This window comes from Astyanax mexicanus, chromosome 1 (assembly GCF_023375975.1).
Source record: "Astyanax mexicanus isolate ESR-SI-001 chromosome 1, AstMex3_surface, whole genome shotgun sequence".
NCBI classification, from domain to species: domain Eukaryota; kingdom Metazoa; phylum Chordata; class Actinopteri; order Characiformes; family Acestrorhamphidae; genus Astyanax; species Astyanax mexicanus.
Genome location: NC_064408.1, coordinates 121,940,020 through 121,957,169, shown reverse-complemented (window position 1 = coordinate 121,957,169; position 17,150 = coordinate 121,940,020). Strand labels below are relative to the sequence as shown.

Below are 17,150 nucleotides of genomic sequence, written 5' to 3'. Positions count from 1 at the left end.
CAGCTGTACCTCTGATGTAGATGAAGGCGGAGTGCTCCTGGGGACCGTCTCGGGTTTGGAGGCGGGTGGAGTAAAACCCCTCGTGCTCCTTGTGGGCTCCTCTTAGGGTGAGGGTACTGGAGCGCAGCGCCGTCTGCACCTCCACCCGACCCGACGGGCGGAGCGGCTCACCTGCTCAGGTAAACACATACAATCAAATTACACACCGTCAGCACTGAGAGATAATAAATAATACTGCAGATCTTCACTGAGAATACTGAATAATACATAGTGGATACTAATCAATTTCAGTTGATACTGAATAAAGCACAGAATACACTCAATAATACACAGAGGATACAGAAACAAGAAGAGAGGAGATTAAAGAGGGGAAGAGAAGAAATGAGAACATGAAAAGAGAGGAGAGGAAAAGAAGAGAAGATAACTGAACAGATGCAAAAAGAAGAGAGGACAAGAGGAGAGAGGAAAAGCGAAGAAAACAGATTAGATGAAAAGAAAAGAGTGAAAAGAAAAGGAGAGCATAGTAGAAGAGAAGAGAAGAGAAAAGAGCAGGAGAGGAAAAGAAAGAAGAAGAGAAGAGAGGAGAAAAGAAGAGAAGAGAACAAAAAAGATGAGAAGAAACGAGAAGAGAAGTGAGGACAGTATGGAAAAGAAAAGAAAAGGGGAGAGAAGGAAAGAAGAGATGAGAAGAGAAGAAAAAAGAAGAGAAGGGAAGAGAGAAGATGAGATGAGTAAAGAGAAAAGGAAAGGATAATAGAAGAAAATAGAATAGAAGAGAGGAGAAATTAAGAGAAGAGACAAGGGCAGGAGAGGAGACGAGACGAGAAAAGAGGAGAAGAGAAGAGAGTAGATGAGAAGGGAAGTGAAGAGATAAGAAGAGAAGATGATTAGAGAGGAGAGGAGAAGAGTGGAGAGGAAAGGAAATGTTAATAGAAGAGATACGAGGAGAGGAGTTAATAAATATACAATATAGCATATACTGAATAATTCACAATGGATATTGATAAATTTGAAGTAAATGATCAACATTTCATAATAGATGACCATAAATTTATAGTGTGAATAATACATAGTAGATACTCAATGATGCATACTAGATACTAAGTAATTGATAGTGTATACTTATTAATTACAGAACTTTGCAAAGCAATCTAAATATTTCACAGTGTATATTAAATAAAATAAAATGCTCATTCACACTGTGAAGATGTTTGAAAAGGTCATTTACTGTCTAGGTTGTATTCAGTCAGTGGAGCACCTGTGTTTTCCGTTGCCAAGATAGTAATACACCAGAAATGTACCTGAACACACCTCATTTCCAGACCACCATTTTCAGAAGCATTGTTGCTATTTGAACAAGGCAGGTGGAAGGCATGAAAATAGACTGTTGGCAGGGTGTAAGATAGCAATAAACATCACAACACACCTTGCACAGGGTGTAAAATACTGAAGTACTTGCAAATCTATAGCAAAGAAACACAATGATCAACATTTCATAATAGATAACCATAAATTTATAGTGTGAATAATACATAGTAGATGCTCAATGATGCATACTAGATACTAAGTAATTGATAGTGTATACTTATTAATTACAGAACTTTGCAAAGCAATCTAAATATTTCATAGTGCATATTAAATAATGCATAGTCAATATTGGATAATTAGATAATCTATAACAGAACTTTTTCATACTGGGTAGTGAAAAACATACATATACTTAAAGTATAATATAATAATGTAAAATACATTCTAATGAAAGAAATAAAGAAATTAAATGAGCTGTTTATGATCTGGTCTTCTTAAGGTGGACTGTGTCTCTATGTCTCACCGTCTCTGAACCAGGAGACGTCCTGCTGAAATGGGAGCAGAGGAGAGGTGAATCCACAGCTCAGAACCAGAGTCTCTCCCTCTTTCACAAACGACGGAGGAAAAGTAGAGTCAAACAACGCCTCCGTCTCAACCAGCGGAGCTGCAGAGGAGAAAAGAGGAGAAAAGAGACATGAGACAATAAGATACAATAAGATATGAGAGGAGCAAAGGAGAAATGAGGAGAGAGAAGATGAGAATAGATAAGAGGAGAATAGAAATGTGAAAGAAAACAGGAAATGAAAAGAAAGAAGAGAAGACAGGATAGAAGAAGAGAGGATAGTAGAGGTGAAGGGAATAGAAGAAAAAAAGAGAAAAGAGGAGGATAGAAGAAAATACAAGAAAAGAGAAATGAGGGGAAAAGAAAAGAGACAATATTAGATGAGAAGAGAAGGGAAGATAAGAGAAGAATAGAAAATAGAAAAAAATAGGATAGAAATGATACGAATGGAAAAGAAGAGTGGAGAAGAGAAGAGCATGTAAGAGAAAAGAAGAGATAGAAAAACAGAGAATATAAAAGAAGAGGACAGCATAGAAGGGAAGAGAAGAGAAGATAAAGAATAGGAGAAGAGAATATAAGAGAATGGAAGAGAAGAGATTAAATGAAAAGAGAATAGAAAAGAGGAGAAGAGCATAGAAGAGAAGAGATGAGAAGGGCAAAGAAGAGAAAATAGGAGCATAGATGAGATGAGAAAAGAAGAGAATAGAAGGGATGAAAAGAGAAGAGCATGGATGAGATGAGATGAGATAAGAAAAGGGAAGAGAAAAGTAGAGGATAGAAGAAAATAAAATGAAAGAGTTGAGATGATATGAGAAAGGAAGAGAAGAGAGGAGAAGAGGACAGAAGAAAATAAAATAAAAGAGATGAGATGATATGAGAAGGGAAGAGAATAAAAAGCAAGAAAGGAGAGCAGAAGAGAAGAGAAGAAAGGAGCCTAGATGAGATGAGAAGGGAATAGAATAGAACATAAGAGAAGAGAAGAGAAAAGAAAAGCATTGAAGAGATGAGAAGAAAAGAAAGGTCAGAAAAGGATAGAAGGAAAGAGAAGAGAGAAGCAAAGAAAGAACAAAATATGAAAGAGAAGAGATGAGAAGAGAAAGGAATGAGAATGAGATGTAATTATGTATCTGAAGTGAGAGGGAGGAACTCTGCTCGTCACACTGTGTGGAAATGAAGGAAGGCAGAAAGAGCTTAATTAGCAGGAGCAGCCTGGGAACATTAAACCCACTGGAGCGGGAAAAACACCATTCCCTTCATTCCGGAGGAATTTCACTCCTCTCACAGATAGAGGAGGGAAAGAACAAGGGAATATTACGGTAATGAGGAACGCTGCAGATGGAACGCCGTCTGGACCGGGGCCTCGGCGATGGCGGCGGTGGTGAAACGCTCGATTCCTGACAGGCGATTTGTTAGATTTGTTGTTGTACTGACAGAGAAGGCAATCGCGCACCAGACGAGTGAAAAAACGCTTCATGATACAAAAAAATAACGGTGAACGAAATTCAAGCCTTCATTCTGATGTTTGCTCATTTTACAAAAAGCACGGCTGCTATCAAACGTAACCTATTTCTGGTGCTGCTTTACAGCCAAGACTTACATGTGCACCATGCAGCTTGATTTAAGGGCGCGTGTCAGTGTGTCTTTGCTATCGTAATGACGGGAAAAGTACACCTTGACCGTCTCAAAACATGCAAAAGGCATGCATTAATTATCAAGAAAGAAAGAGTGTCACTTGCTTATCATTACCTTTACGAGTCAGGTGATCTCTGACTTTGACAGATTGCTATTTTAATGGTGCAGCTACCTGGGCGTGTCCAATGCTTCTCAGTAGAGGAAACTCACCTGCTCATTCACACTGTGAAGGTGTTTGAGTAGGTAATTTACTGTCTAGGTTTTATTCAGTCAGTGGAGCACCTGTGTTTTTTCGTTGTCAGGATAGTAATTCATCAGAAATGTACCTGAACACACCTCATTTCCAGACCACCATTTTCAGAAGCATTGTTGCTATTTGAACAAGGCAGGTGGAAGGCATGAAAATAGACTGTTAGCAGGGTGTAAGATAGCAATAAACATCACAACACACCTTGCACAGGGTGTAAAATACTGAAGTACTTGCAAATCGATAGCAAAGAAACACTAGTGTCAGTGCATATTTGCTATCATAACGACAGGAAAAGTACACCTTGCACGTCTCGAAACCTTGCCCTGAAAAATCGCTTTTTACACTGTTATCCAGCTCAAAGTAGCTCCACACCTCCTTGCTAGAATCCGGAGAGCCCTGACATTTAAAAGAGGCGTTAATAACTTAAAAAGTGCAGAAGAAGCTTATTAAAACCACTAATTACATCCTATAACACTAACTTTCATCTCAGAGCGCCACCATCACTGTGCTGATAATAACGTAGATATATATAGGGATTGGACAATGAAACTGAAACACCTGGTTTTAGAGCACAATAATTGATTGTGGTGACGGACAGTTCTGGTGGAAACAGGAGAGTTGAGGTGCACATTGAATTCTGCGTGATTTGATCAGCCGTGGTTTTATGTTTTTTTTTAGATACAATCCGGGTTAGAACCCGAACATCCCTTTCAGACAGCTTCCTCTTACAGCGTCCACAGTTAATCCTGTTGGATGTGGTTTGTCCTTCTTGGTGGTATCTCGCTAACATTACCCTGGATACTGTGGCTCTTGATGCATCACAAAGACTTGCTGTCTTGGTCACAGATGCTCCAGCAAGACGTGCACCAACAATTTGTCCTCTTTTGAACTCTGGTATGTCACTCATAATGTTGTGTGCATTGCAATATTTAGAGCAGAACTGTGCTCTTACTCTGCTAATTGAACCTTCACACTCTTACTGCTCTTACTGGTGCAATAATGTGCAATTAATGAAGATTGATCACCAGGCTGCTCTAATTTAGCCATGATGAAACCTCCCACACTGAAATGATGATAGGTGTTTCAGTTTCATTGTCCAACAGATTTATATATATAGATTCCACATAGCGTAGCAGCCGACGCCAGGAGGCAGAATACGCGGAGTCTATGTATATACATATCTATGTTGTATTTCTGGATCATGTTTTACTACAACAAAAGTTCATTTTACACCAGAGTTCTTTAAGGACCGCTGCTTTAAAACACATGCTGTAATGCTGTAGCCAGAGGCTACTGATGGGAGTTTAAAGCTGAATTGTTGAATCAGTGTGGGGGGAGTGTTAGGGGATGTAGGGGGTGTACGGTCATGTGACTGGTGCTGGGCAGCACGGTTGGAGGGTACGGCGTTCTCCTGATGGTTCTCTGTGGGCGAGAACGTGGCACAGAGATGTAGGAGAGCACAGCCTTCAGCAAGAGCAAATGAATCCCAGTCCTGTGATGAAATATACATGACCGTACGGCTGAAATTGCAGTGATCCATTCACACACACACACACACACACATATATATATATATATATATATATATATATATATATATATATATATATATATATATATATATATATATACCCATTATGTCCAAGACCTCCTTTCCTGCCTGCAGTCATTCTGAGTGGATAAAAAATAAGCCGTATCTTTCTTCAAAGCGTTCCCAACCTCTCCGTCTCACCAGAGATGAGAGAGAGAGAAAGAGAGAGAGAGAGAAAGAGAGCAGAAACACTTACCCACAGTCTTGGTAATTTTCAGGCCCGCCTTAGCTCCTTGATAGGCTGAAACGAAAAAAGAGAGAAAGAGAGACTCGCTCATTAGGACTCCGCCTATCACTAGTGATGCTCCAACACCAGAAGGGTGAAGACTACCATATGCCTCCTCCGATACATGTGAAGTCGTGAAGACTCCGCCTCTTTCTGAACTGCTACAGAGTAGCATCACAGCGCTAACGCTCGGAGGAAAGCGCAGCGACTCGGTTCTGATACATCAGCTCACAGACGCAGCCTTGTGCTGATCCCCCTCATCACCCTGATGTCATGAGGAGAAAGAGTGTCATCTACTGTACCCACCCAGAGCTCCGGCAGCTGACGGCAAGCTGCATGACCGGGATTCGAAAACCGAACAGCGATCCCAGGATCATAGTGGCAGCATTTAGCCTGCTGGATGTTTTGGAGACCTGATATATGGCCCAGATGACTTTAATATTAATTTATGAATGGTCTGACCAAAGGAGGATCGGTCCCCCCTTTTATACAGTGTTAGCCTTAATAGTACATGTGATAGTAGAAGGTATATGTGAGTCTTGGTTCCTCCCAGTGGAAGTTTTCCTCCTCCAGCTCTGATGGAGTTTTTTCTTGCATCTGTCGTTCACTGGAGGTTCTGTATCGTATTTTTAATGTTTTGTCTGATTCTCTTTCCAGCTATTACATTTCTGTATAGCTGCTTTGAGACAAATACAGTTGAAAAAAAACACTATATAAATACATTTAATTTGATTTGATTTGAAAAAAAAAGAAGAAAAAAAATGTCCAAAAACTGGGGTTATATAACCTTCATGCTTATATTTAAATATCAAAAAGAATATAAGTCAAAGGCGCTCTGTTAGGAAAAATGACTAAAAGCCTTAATGTGGCATGGCAAGTAGATATTAAAACACAAAGGCTGATGCATTATTTATTTATTTTTTTATTTTTTTTAATCACTTATTTATTTTCTTTTATTTTTTTCTTTTATTTTAATAATCATTTGACTACAGACATGTGACGGTGACTCCACCCACTTTATACTTATTTTTTTTTATTTCTTTTAAATTCATTTATTTATTTATTTGTTTTAATTAATTCATTAATTTATTTTTTATTTCATTAAATTCTTTTTATTTAAATTACATTTTTCCCTTTTTTCCATTTTTTTTTATTGTTTGTTTTTTTTTCCAAAATGTATTATTATTTTTATTTTGTTTTTTTGATAATCATGTAATGGTGACTCACCCATTTTATACTTAACTTTTTTTTATTTATTTTGAATTCATTTATTTATTTGTTTTAATTAATGTATTTATTTTTACTTTATTTTATTTTAAATTTTTATTTAAATTACATTTTTTCTTTCTTTTTTTCTTAATACATTTTTTTTAATTGACACATTTTCTAACAGAGTAACTTTGACTTATATTCTTTTTGATATTTCAATTTTTGCTCGGGTTCAATAGAGCACCTGTTGGAAAGACTCACAATTCAGATTCTCCTAGTAGCGCTTCAGCCTGTCTTTTCCTTTGCCTTAAATAAATTGCTAGTTTGTTCATTCTACTGTTAAATAATCAGCTTAAGACGTTTTATGGGTCTACAGATACCAAGTATCACTAAACACATTTAATAGAAACAAATATCATATAACAAACTAAGACAGCATGCTTTCAGGGTTAAAGTAGTAACTGAAAGTCACTCACAGTTCACCACCAGGGTGGCGAAGGTGGTCGCCTCGCCTAAGGAGCTTTTTGCCACGGCTTTGTATTCTCCAGCATCAGCGGCGCTACACCTGCAGATCAAACACAGAGATCACCACCTTCGCTCACTGATCTTCACTGCTGCTTCTCTATCTGTGTAACAGTGAAGCGTTTATACACACAGTACACAGCGTTTCAGCACCAGTGTCATTTAGTCATAACTCAAAAATCTAAACCTTGAGTTAAAGAGCTTTTAAGTGACATGGAATCCACTTTAAAAGATGCCACTAAAAGCATAATTATTCCATTCTTGGTATATATAACAAACATGGTTTGTAGTCAGTTCCAATAATCAAATGCTCTTAGTGTCCTTGTCTAAAAGTCCAAACTGTTTGCAGGCTTTTTTGTGCATCAGCTTCAGAAGAGGCTGCCTTTAAGGACAACAGCCATTCAGAACAATTTGATATAGTGTATCAAGTGTATCAGCATATGGTATGAGAACTTCATCAAGCTCAACCTCTGCAGCAATGTATATGTTTATTTCCAGTTGAGTGAAGTTAAATGAACAAAACTGTAATTCTTATATTTTATATAATATATTTTAAAGTAAGACGAGTGCTGGATGTTAATCTACACAGATTTCCAGATTTCTCTCCTGAAAACTTTTATTTTATTGTATCTCTCTTGTATTTTGGTGAGTAAAGCGTTTTTGTTTATTTACAGTAAGCTTAGATTTTCAGATTTCCACTAAGGCTTGGTGCAGCTGCATTAGCATTAGCAGCTAATCGCTAGCAGTAGCCTGACAGTGCTAAACTGAGGAAACCTGAGTGTTCTGGTAAAGCCAGTTAGATATTAGCTAAATAATCTCAAAACAGCAACACAAATAAAAAATCTAAAATAATAAAAAATATGTAATACATACTTTTTATATAACTAAAATTCATTAGACTAAAACTAGACTAAAATGTTGTTTATTTTTAGACTGAAACTAATATTAACCAAAAGATTAAAATGACTAAGACTAAAACTATTATACATTTAAATCAAAATCATCTTTCAAAATTAACACTGACTAGCGCTTAGCGCAGTTAGCATCTAATGCTAATACTGCTTCAGTCTCAGTGCTGGAGAACTAAACTGAAACTCTTTTTAAAAAGGATTTTAAGTTAATTTTATAGTGCGAAAACTACGGTAATGTTAAGACTGAGACTAGAAACAGCTGTGCTTCTTCTAGTGTTAAACTTACTCAGCTTTTTCATATTAAATCAGATAAAAAGTACAGGACTGTAGCTTCTCTTCTAAACTAAAAAATGAGTTTTTAGATTCATGATCGAGTTCAGTGAAGAAGAGTCGCCTAAAAATGTTCTGCACCTGAGGGGCTCAATCTTTATTGACTTGATTTAAAAGTTGGAGATGCAATTAGCTGAAGGCTGAACTTTTTATCTGACCCAGGCCTTTATTTTCCGAGTTTAATCACCTTCTGATCTCCAGGGTGTTGAGGCCGATTTTCTGCAGCAGCTTGTAATTCCAGGGCTGTGAGGAAACTCTCAGAGGAACGCCGTCCTTATACCTGACAGAGAAAAACAACACAGCGTGCGGACGAGTGAGGAGATGAAAGAAAAGTGGAGCTTTTTAAGGTGTAATCTAGCGTTCATTTGTCTCGTTAGTATGAAGGGGAGTCAGAATCTGCAGGGGAATCTGAAATTCGGCTGCTCAAAAACAGGTTTACCAGTCTACACCACCTTAATACTTTAGTGAAGACCTGGATGCTGTTTGAATGCTCACTGCTATCTTAGACCCCGTTAAAATAGCATCAGTGTTTAGGAATAAATCTACACTGATGGGTGTCGTGGTATGGAATTGTGTTTCTATCTTGGCGGCGGGAAATACAGGTGTGCCACTGACTCAATAAAACCCTGACAACAATCAACAGTCAGCCGCCTATTCCTATTACATCTTTTACATCAATAATAAACAGAATAAAGAATAAAATAACACTGCTGTTCCCTTAAATTAGCTGCTGGTGTATCTTCACAATGTGAAATCACAGGTCAGTATCTGTCTCTGCTGAGATGCACAAAAGAGAGCCGCACTGTTAAGATACGAATCTGCCAAAGTCAGAGACACGCCCCTAAATCAATTTGCAATTTACGCAATTAACCTGTTTGCTATAGATTGCTAATATAGTGCCCATAGTGTTTCTTTTTTTATGTTAACCTTGAATATGACAAAAAAAAAATGCCACAAATATTTAAAATAACTACATATAATGTAATAATCCTATAATAATATCTAGAATGAGATTTTCTTTGAATGTAAGTATTATGTGATGCTACTTTAATCTTCTAAAATACGTCTTAAGAGTCATCTTTGATTCACATCGTTGATGGATTATTCAGTAACTATTATAAATGATTTACCCCCTACTATATATTATCAATTATACCACTGTTAGTTCAACCTTGCAATGTGACTGGCTGAGAGGAGTTCTATGAGTGACATTATCAGCCGGTAATGCACCATAACCGAAGCTCTCCATGTACTACTCCGACGCAACGATGCAGCGCTTACAAGCCAAACAGTGCAGCTAAAAACAGAGCAGCAATGGAACTATTTTAACCAAACAGATCATATTTTCTCGTCCTCTATAACACAAAATATTTCAATAAACAGCGATAATGGAACTCTTGCTCTTACTCCTTGCCTTGGGCATTCCTGATGAGCGCCATTTCCATCATTATATAATTTTTGATGGTCTTTGCTGTGACTACACTTGAGGACACTTTCTTGGAAGTTCTTGAAATTCTTCATTTCAGATTGACTGACCTTCATTTTATTTAGTTGAGTAGTTCTTGCTTCTCATAATCTGGATTGGAATATAACTCAAATATTCTCTATTCACTGTATACCTGTAACTCTACCTCTTCACTACTTTACTTTAACTGATGCTCTCAAACACTTTATTAAGAAATTCAAGTAATTAACTCTTGATGAGTTCAGCACAGCTGTTAACTGAAATTAGCCTGAATTCCAGGTGACTCTACCTGATAAAACTGACTCACCAGGTGACCTGTGGGGCGGGGCAGCCCTGCACGGTGCAGGACAGCTTGACGGCCATGCCCTCCCACACGGTGTGGGGACGCAGGGGGACGGGGAAGTCCGGCTCCTTCCTGCTCAAATCCTCCAGAAACTTCAGCTGCAGGGAGCACTTCCTCTCCGCCTGCAGCAACACATGGAAAATTCATCACAGAGCTTCAGCTACAGTCCAGCAGAACGTCCAGCTGATGGACAGACAGACGGACTGAGAAGATTCTCTCAGCTCTGAGGAAACGTAATGCTGTTTTAATCCCGTCAACCCAGCTGTAGCTGTATTATTCACTTCTTTATTCCTGGCTAAAAACAATTTTTAAACAAAACTGCATTGCAATGCTCATTGCTATCTTAAACCCTGCCAGCAATCTATTTTCATGGCTTTAACCTGCCTCATTTAAATAGCAACAGTGCTTCTGAATGTATCTAAACTCATGGGAGTGTGTTCAGTTACATTTCTGGAGTTTTGCTTGTTTATCTTGGTAACAGAAAACACAGGAGCTCCACTGACTGAATACAAACTAAACAGACGCCAACAGTCAGACGTTCATTGCTATCTTGGCAGCACAGGTGCAGCAGTGCACAAACCCAACTTTTACATCAACAATAAACAGAATACAGAATAAAGTAACATTGCTGTTCCTGTAAATGTACTGCACGCATACCTTAAGAAGGGTTGAACACGTCCAGGTAGCTGCACTGTTAAAATAGCAATCCGCCAAAGTCAGAGCTCACCTGACTCTTAAAGGGAATGATGAGCAAGTGACACACTGATTGGTTTATTTCACGTTACGCCCAAAATTAAGCACACCCATGATTAATTAAGAGAATTAGTACGTGACTTTTGCTTGTTTCGAGCTGCGCAAGATGTACTTTTCCCATCGTTATGATAGCAAAGACACACTGACACGCCCTAAATCAAGCTGCAGTATGCACAAGTGACCTACAGATCACAAAATAGGAAATCTCTCAAGTTTTCGGGATGTTCTTAAAACGTTTTTATTTAACATTTATTTTTATTTTAAACATTCTGGTAATTCATTGTTTTAATTTGGTTGTTTTGGGAAAGCTACTTTTAGCATTTCCCTAATGTTAGTGTTCATCTACTTGGGAACGTTATGCGAGAAGATCATTGGGATATTATTTCCGTAAAGTTACAGGCTAACCTTCCAACCTTCTCAAAAGGTTTCTAAACATTCTTATAACTTTCTCTGTTAACTGGGTATGGAGTTTCTAATCTTTTCTGATTGGTCAAATTCCTTCCCAACATAAAAAGGAGTAATGTAAAAGGGGACAAACCTTTCAACTTTTTAAATTCCAAATTATTTTTAAGACACTTAACTTGAATTGAAAGGAGAATATAATAGAAAAATACAATAGAAAAATGATATAAAAAATATACTAAATATCATATGTAAAGTACTGCTAGATTTTGGGTTTTAGATAATAAAGGTTTACCTCTCTACGCAGAGCCATGCGGTCCACTCGTTTACGGACCACATGCTGATTCCTTATCACACCAATCTCCACCTTTTCAGCCTCGTTACCAAACAGAGTCCACTTATCCCTCTGACGAAGCTCATCATCAGCCATGGTTTCCTTCAGGACCTCCCTGATGAGAGAGAGAATGAGAGAGTTTATATAGTAAAAACTACAAATCTATGCAGATAAACATGAATCCAGTAAAAAGAAGAAAAATAATTTCTCATTTTCTATAAAGTATATAAGATTGGGTGAGCTAGTTTGAAGTTCAACGTAACCTTTTCCACCATGACCCAGGGACCCACTCTTACTTGTCACAGATCCCTCTCTCAGACGAAGTCTGCTGGCTAATCCTGCTGTGTACTGTCTGCTCACCACTTTGCTCACCGTTTTACTGGACGTTGGCCAGTTGTGTTTGTGTTGTGCTGATGCTGACATAAAGTTTTCCTGCTGATAATAGGTTATAGGTAGCTTACACACTGTGCCTACTATAGGAAGTTTCCAAATGACATATAGAAGCATATAATGCATAGAGTGTTTTGCTAAGTGCGGACCACGCCTAAAGAAGTAGAGAAAGAAGAAGGAAAAAGGGGAGGGAACTCAGGGAAATTTGGGCTGGAGTTCTGAACTGCGTGCTTGAAGAAGCGTGCAGTTATATCCCCCCCTTTTTATTTAATGAGAAGTGGAAGAGTAGAAAAAGGGGGTTGTTGGGGAGGAGGTGGGTTGCAAACTTTCGTCACGAGAGATAGTTAGTTAGGGGAGGTATTTATAGGACGGTTGATTGATACGGGGTGGAGTTAGAACGTAGGGTTCGGGCGTGGTCCTTCTCCCAAACTTTTGTTATTACATAACATCATTTATAGGGGCAGTCGAAACATGTGATGTCAGTAATGCATTACTCTAATTCATACGTTACATTACAATTAATCCATAAAGTAACTAAGTTACTTTTTAAAGGATTAATCAGTAATCAGTAATCGGATTACTTTTTCAAAGTAACTATACCATCACTGCAAGTAACACCATGCAACGGAACACACACTGGAGGAACGAGGAGGGATACGTGTTTTCTAGCTGGAAATAAAGACACTACTCAGAGTTTGTATCAGTTAATAATGATCAATATCAAGATTGGTTGTTCACTCTGTGCTGGAGAATTAGTGCTTCAAAAACACGATGCCAAAGGGGGAGCAAAGCTTCAAATAAAGCTAGTTTTGGGAAAACTGTACTTTTTTGGAAGGGTTAATCAGTAATCAGATTACTTTTTTAAAGTAACCATGCTATCACTGGTCGAGACCCAAGTGGAGTTTGGCACAATATGTTCCTTTTAAGACGTTTTTATACAAATACATTATTAATCCTTTTTCTAATCATCTGCCACAATAAATCACTCTCAAGCATTACGCAAACGATGTCAAGGGGCAACTCAGGCAGTCAGAGAAAAGACAGAAACTCTCAGAAACGAAGCCCAAGCCCGTGCTCGAGCCCGTACTGCCCAGCATCCACTGCCTGTCTGGACGTTTTAAACTAACAGCATCCGGGGGCTGATTTGAGCTGCTTGAACTTTTGCGTCTGCAGAAATGTGCTGGGAGTGGAGGAGATCCCCGGTGACATTTCACTGCTCGTCATTTTAAAGTGCTTGTGAGGAGGTCAGCCGGCGCGTGGGGCTGCATACGCTCTTCACCGCCCAGACAGAGCCTGTCTTACATAAAAAAGAGCGAGAGGAAGCAAATAAATAAATAAATAAATAAACGAGGACGAGGGAAGGGATGGCAGTAACACTCCTGCTGGAGAGGGCTTCGGATGTTTCCCTCTGAAGTGGAGCTGAGGAACACTCGACCACACTCGGTTCAAAGTGCTTGATCTCCACTTATGCTAGTGCTAATGCTAGTTATCTGTCTCCGGTGGATCTTCAGCACCGCTTTGTTTTCTGTTCAGTACAGAATTAATCCATATACACTGAATTACAAAGTGGCGATGGTTGGTATTCCTTCTTTAAGAACATAAAAATGGTTTATGATCAGGAAGAGATCGCAGGTTCGAATCCCAGTCACGCAGCTTGCTCATGAGAGAGCACAGTTGGTCTTGCTCTCTCTGGGTGGGTACAGGGTACAGTAGATGGCGCTCTTTCTTTCCCCTCATCACTCCTAGGGTGATGTGGATCAGCACAAGGCTGCGTCTGTGAGCTGATGTATCAGAACCTAGTTGCTGCGCTTTCCTCCGAGCGTTAGCGCTGTGTTACGACCCCTGGTCGTATTGGTCTATCTTTGTGTGCCCTCTGTGCTGTTTGTGTTTGGTTTTTGGTTGTAGGACCATGATTGGCCACTGGGGGTGCACTCTATAAAAGGGCAGGAGGAAACCTGACCTGGGAGAGACGTTCAGGGCTCCTCCCCTTTCCTGACCTGGAACAACTTCCTGCTCAGACCAACCCGGCACCTCCATTTTGTATTCTGCGTGTTGCTTTAGTTTTTGCTTCAATATACGTTAGTCTTTGGGTAAAGTAGGGGGAGAGTGCCGTTTTCTTTAGCTACCTTTTTCTCCTGTTTTGGTGACAGGGAGTCAGGGTAGTTTATGTATTTAGTTTCTTTATTTTGGCAGGTTCAGTTAGTTTTCTTTGTTTGTTAGTTGGTTTATTTGTTATTTTAGCCTATGCTCACTCCTGAAGTCACATTCCCTTATTTTTATCAATACAGTCATCCTGTTTTAATCCATTTTCAGTGTCTGGTGTTTGTTCTGGCAGAGGGTCTGGGGAGAGAGCCCACTCTCATTTTCTGTTACGGCCTGACCCTAGACCGGGTTGTAACAGCTGTGATGCTAGTTTAAAAAGAGGTCGAGTCTTCACGACTTCACATGTATCGGAGGAGGCGTGTGCTAGTCTTCACCATCCTGGTGTTAAGGGGAATCACTGGTGATAGGCGAGATATACAGCTGAGTAGCAGCAGAATGGGTGGGACAATCGGCCATATAAATCGGGAGAAAAATGGGAAAAATCAGAATTTAGAATTTAGGGAGATTTAAATTATGATGATGATGAAGTTACACTTATATACAGCTCTGGAAGAAGTGAAGAGATCAGTTTCTGAATCAGTTTCTCTGATTTTGCTATTTATAGGTTTATGTTTGAGTAAAATGAACATTGTTGTTTTATTCTATAAACTACAGACAACATTTCTCCCAAAAAAAAATTCAAAGTCATTTAGAGCATTTATTTGCAGAAAATAATGAAAAATGGCTGAAATAACAAAAAAGATGCAGAGCTTTCAGACCTCAAATAATGCAAAGAAATATTATTCATGAAAAATATTCATAATGTTTTAATAAAGAGTTCAGAAATCGATATTTAGTTCTCCTTCACCAGTCTTACACACTGCTTTTGGATAACTTTATGCTTTACACTCCTGGTGCAAAAAAATCAAGCAGTTCAGCTTGAAGGTTTGATGGCTTGTGATCATCCATCTTCCTCTTTGAACACACCTGTTACATCATACAGGTGAGTTAAATGAGCATCACATGCTTGAAACAAAGTTATTTACCCACAATTTTGTTTTTGCATGAAATTATGTCAAATTTGCCCATTTTCTCCCTCTATTTTTTGGGTTGTTCCGATACATACACAAGAAAATAAACAGGTGTATAATATAACATCTATTTAAAACATATGCCAAGTTGTTGGAGTCCACATATTAGAGTGCAGTGATAAATTAGTCTTTATATAAAACTACTCTACTGTACTGAAACTTGCCTAATACCCAGCAGCGAGATTCAGTGAACGCTCGACATCCTTCCTGTCAGCAGCATCAAAGTGAGACACATAAGTGAATCAGGAACTTTAATAAGCGCAGAATTAGTGTTGAATTAAGTGCTGTTGAAAGAGACACGTCTTCACATAGACCCTGCGTTTGGTATCAGTGTGAGGCTCTGAAAGTGAAGGCAGTCTGAGCTCTCCGAGTGTAAAGCAGGTTGTTTGGTTTGCATGAACATTGCATCACTAAACATTTCACACAAGGCCAAACCGAGCCTCGAGTCTTTAGTAGCAGCAAGGTGGGAAGTGCTGTGGATGCAGCTCACAGACTCACAGACTGTAGTATTAAAATAAACTTCAATTCTAATATAAAAATATAAATAAAATTACTTATATCATTATTTTAGCACACAAAAAAACTGAATTAAATTGGTTTGAATGTATAAAAGCTAAAATTCGATGTACGTATACTTGTTTTAAGTTGTGAAAATTACCTTTAGTCTGAATACAAAATAGGCATGTCATGATGCTTATAACAATCTATTTTACGTCTTGCCCCCATGCCTTTGAAATAGGGTCTACAGGTGTTGGACAATGAAACTGAAACACCTGTCATCATTTTAGTGTGGGAGGTTTCATCATGGCTAAATTGGAGCAGCCTGGTGTTCAATCTTCATTAATTGCACATTGCACCAGTAAGAGCAGAGTGTGAAGGTTCAATTAGCAGAGTAAGAGCACAGTTCTGCTCTAAATATTGCAATGCACACAACATTATGGGTGACATACCAGAGTTCAAAAGAGGACAAATTGTTGGTGCACGTCTTGCTGGAGCATCTGTGACCAAGACAGCAAGTCTTTGTGATGCATCAAGAGCCACGGTATCCAGGGTAATGTCAGCATACCACCAAGAAGGACCATCCACATCCAACAGGATTAACTGTGGACACTGTAAGAGGAAGCTGTCTGAAAGGGATGCTCGGGTGCTAACCCGAATTGTATCCAAAAAAACATAAAACCACGGCTGCTCAAATCACGACAGAATTCAATGTGCACCTCAACTCTCCTGTTTCCACCAGAACTGTCCGTCACCACAATCAATCATTGTGCTCTAAAACCAGGCGTTTCATTTTTATTGTCCAACCCCTGTGTTTTAGGAGTTTAGTAATACATCTACACTGATAATATGAGGTGTGGTGGTCTGGAAGTGAGGTGTGTTCAGGTAAATATCTGGAGTGTTTTTAACTTGGCGGTGGGAAACACAGATGCGCCACTGACTGACTAAAACCCTGACAACAGTCATTAGCAGCTGTCCCATCATATATTAGCTTCTACATCCAAAGTATACAGAATAAAGAATAAAACAAAAAAAACGAAAGCGTAGCACTGGGAAAATATGAACATGCCAAAGTCAGAGCTCATTTGGTTCTTAAAGGGAATGATGAGCAAGTGACACACTGATTGGTTTATTGCACATTACATCGCAAATCAACCACACCCAGGATTAATTAAGAGGATTGGTAAATGTCTTTTGTTCGTTTTGAGTATTTTTTGTGCCCTCACGATACCATAAACACACAGACGCCCT

The 17,150-nt window shown here is 38.8% G+C and overlaps 1 protein-coding gene across 1 annotated transcript in view; it reads right to left on the bottom strand.

Annotated features, from left to right (window-relative positions):
- Positions 1-17,150, bottom strand: part of myom3 (myomesin 3) — a 111,906-nt gene that overhangs the window by 69,619 nt on the left and 25,137 nt on the right. Inside the window, exons 4-10 of the mRNA XM_022666414.2 lie at positions 11,800-11,953; positions 10,314-10,471; positions 8,729-8,821; positions 7,255-7,343; positions 5,540-5,584; positions 1,832-1,972; positions 10-171 (exon numbers count right to left, since the gene is read on the bottom strand). Coding sequence (XP_022522135.2) covers positions 10-171; positions 1,832-1,972; positions 5,540-5,584; positions 7,255-7,343; positions 8,729-8,821; positions 10,314-10,471; positions 11,800-11,953 — 842 coding nt within the window. The remainder of the gene's footprint in view (positions 1-9; positions 172-1,831; positions 1,973-5,539; positions 5,585-7,254; positions 7,344-8,728; positions 8,822-10,313; positions 10,472-11,799; positions 11,954-17,150) is intronic.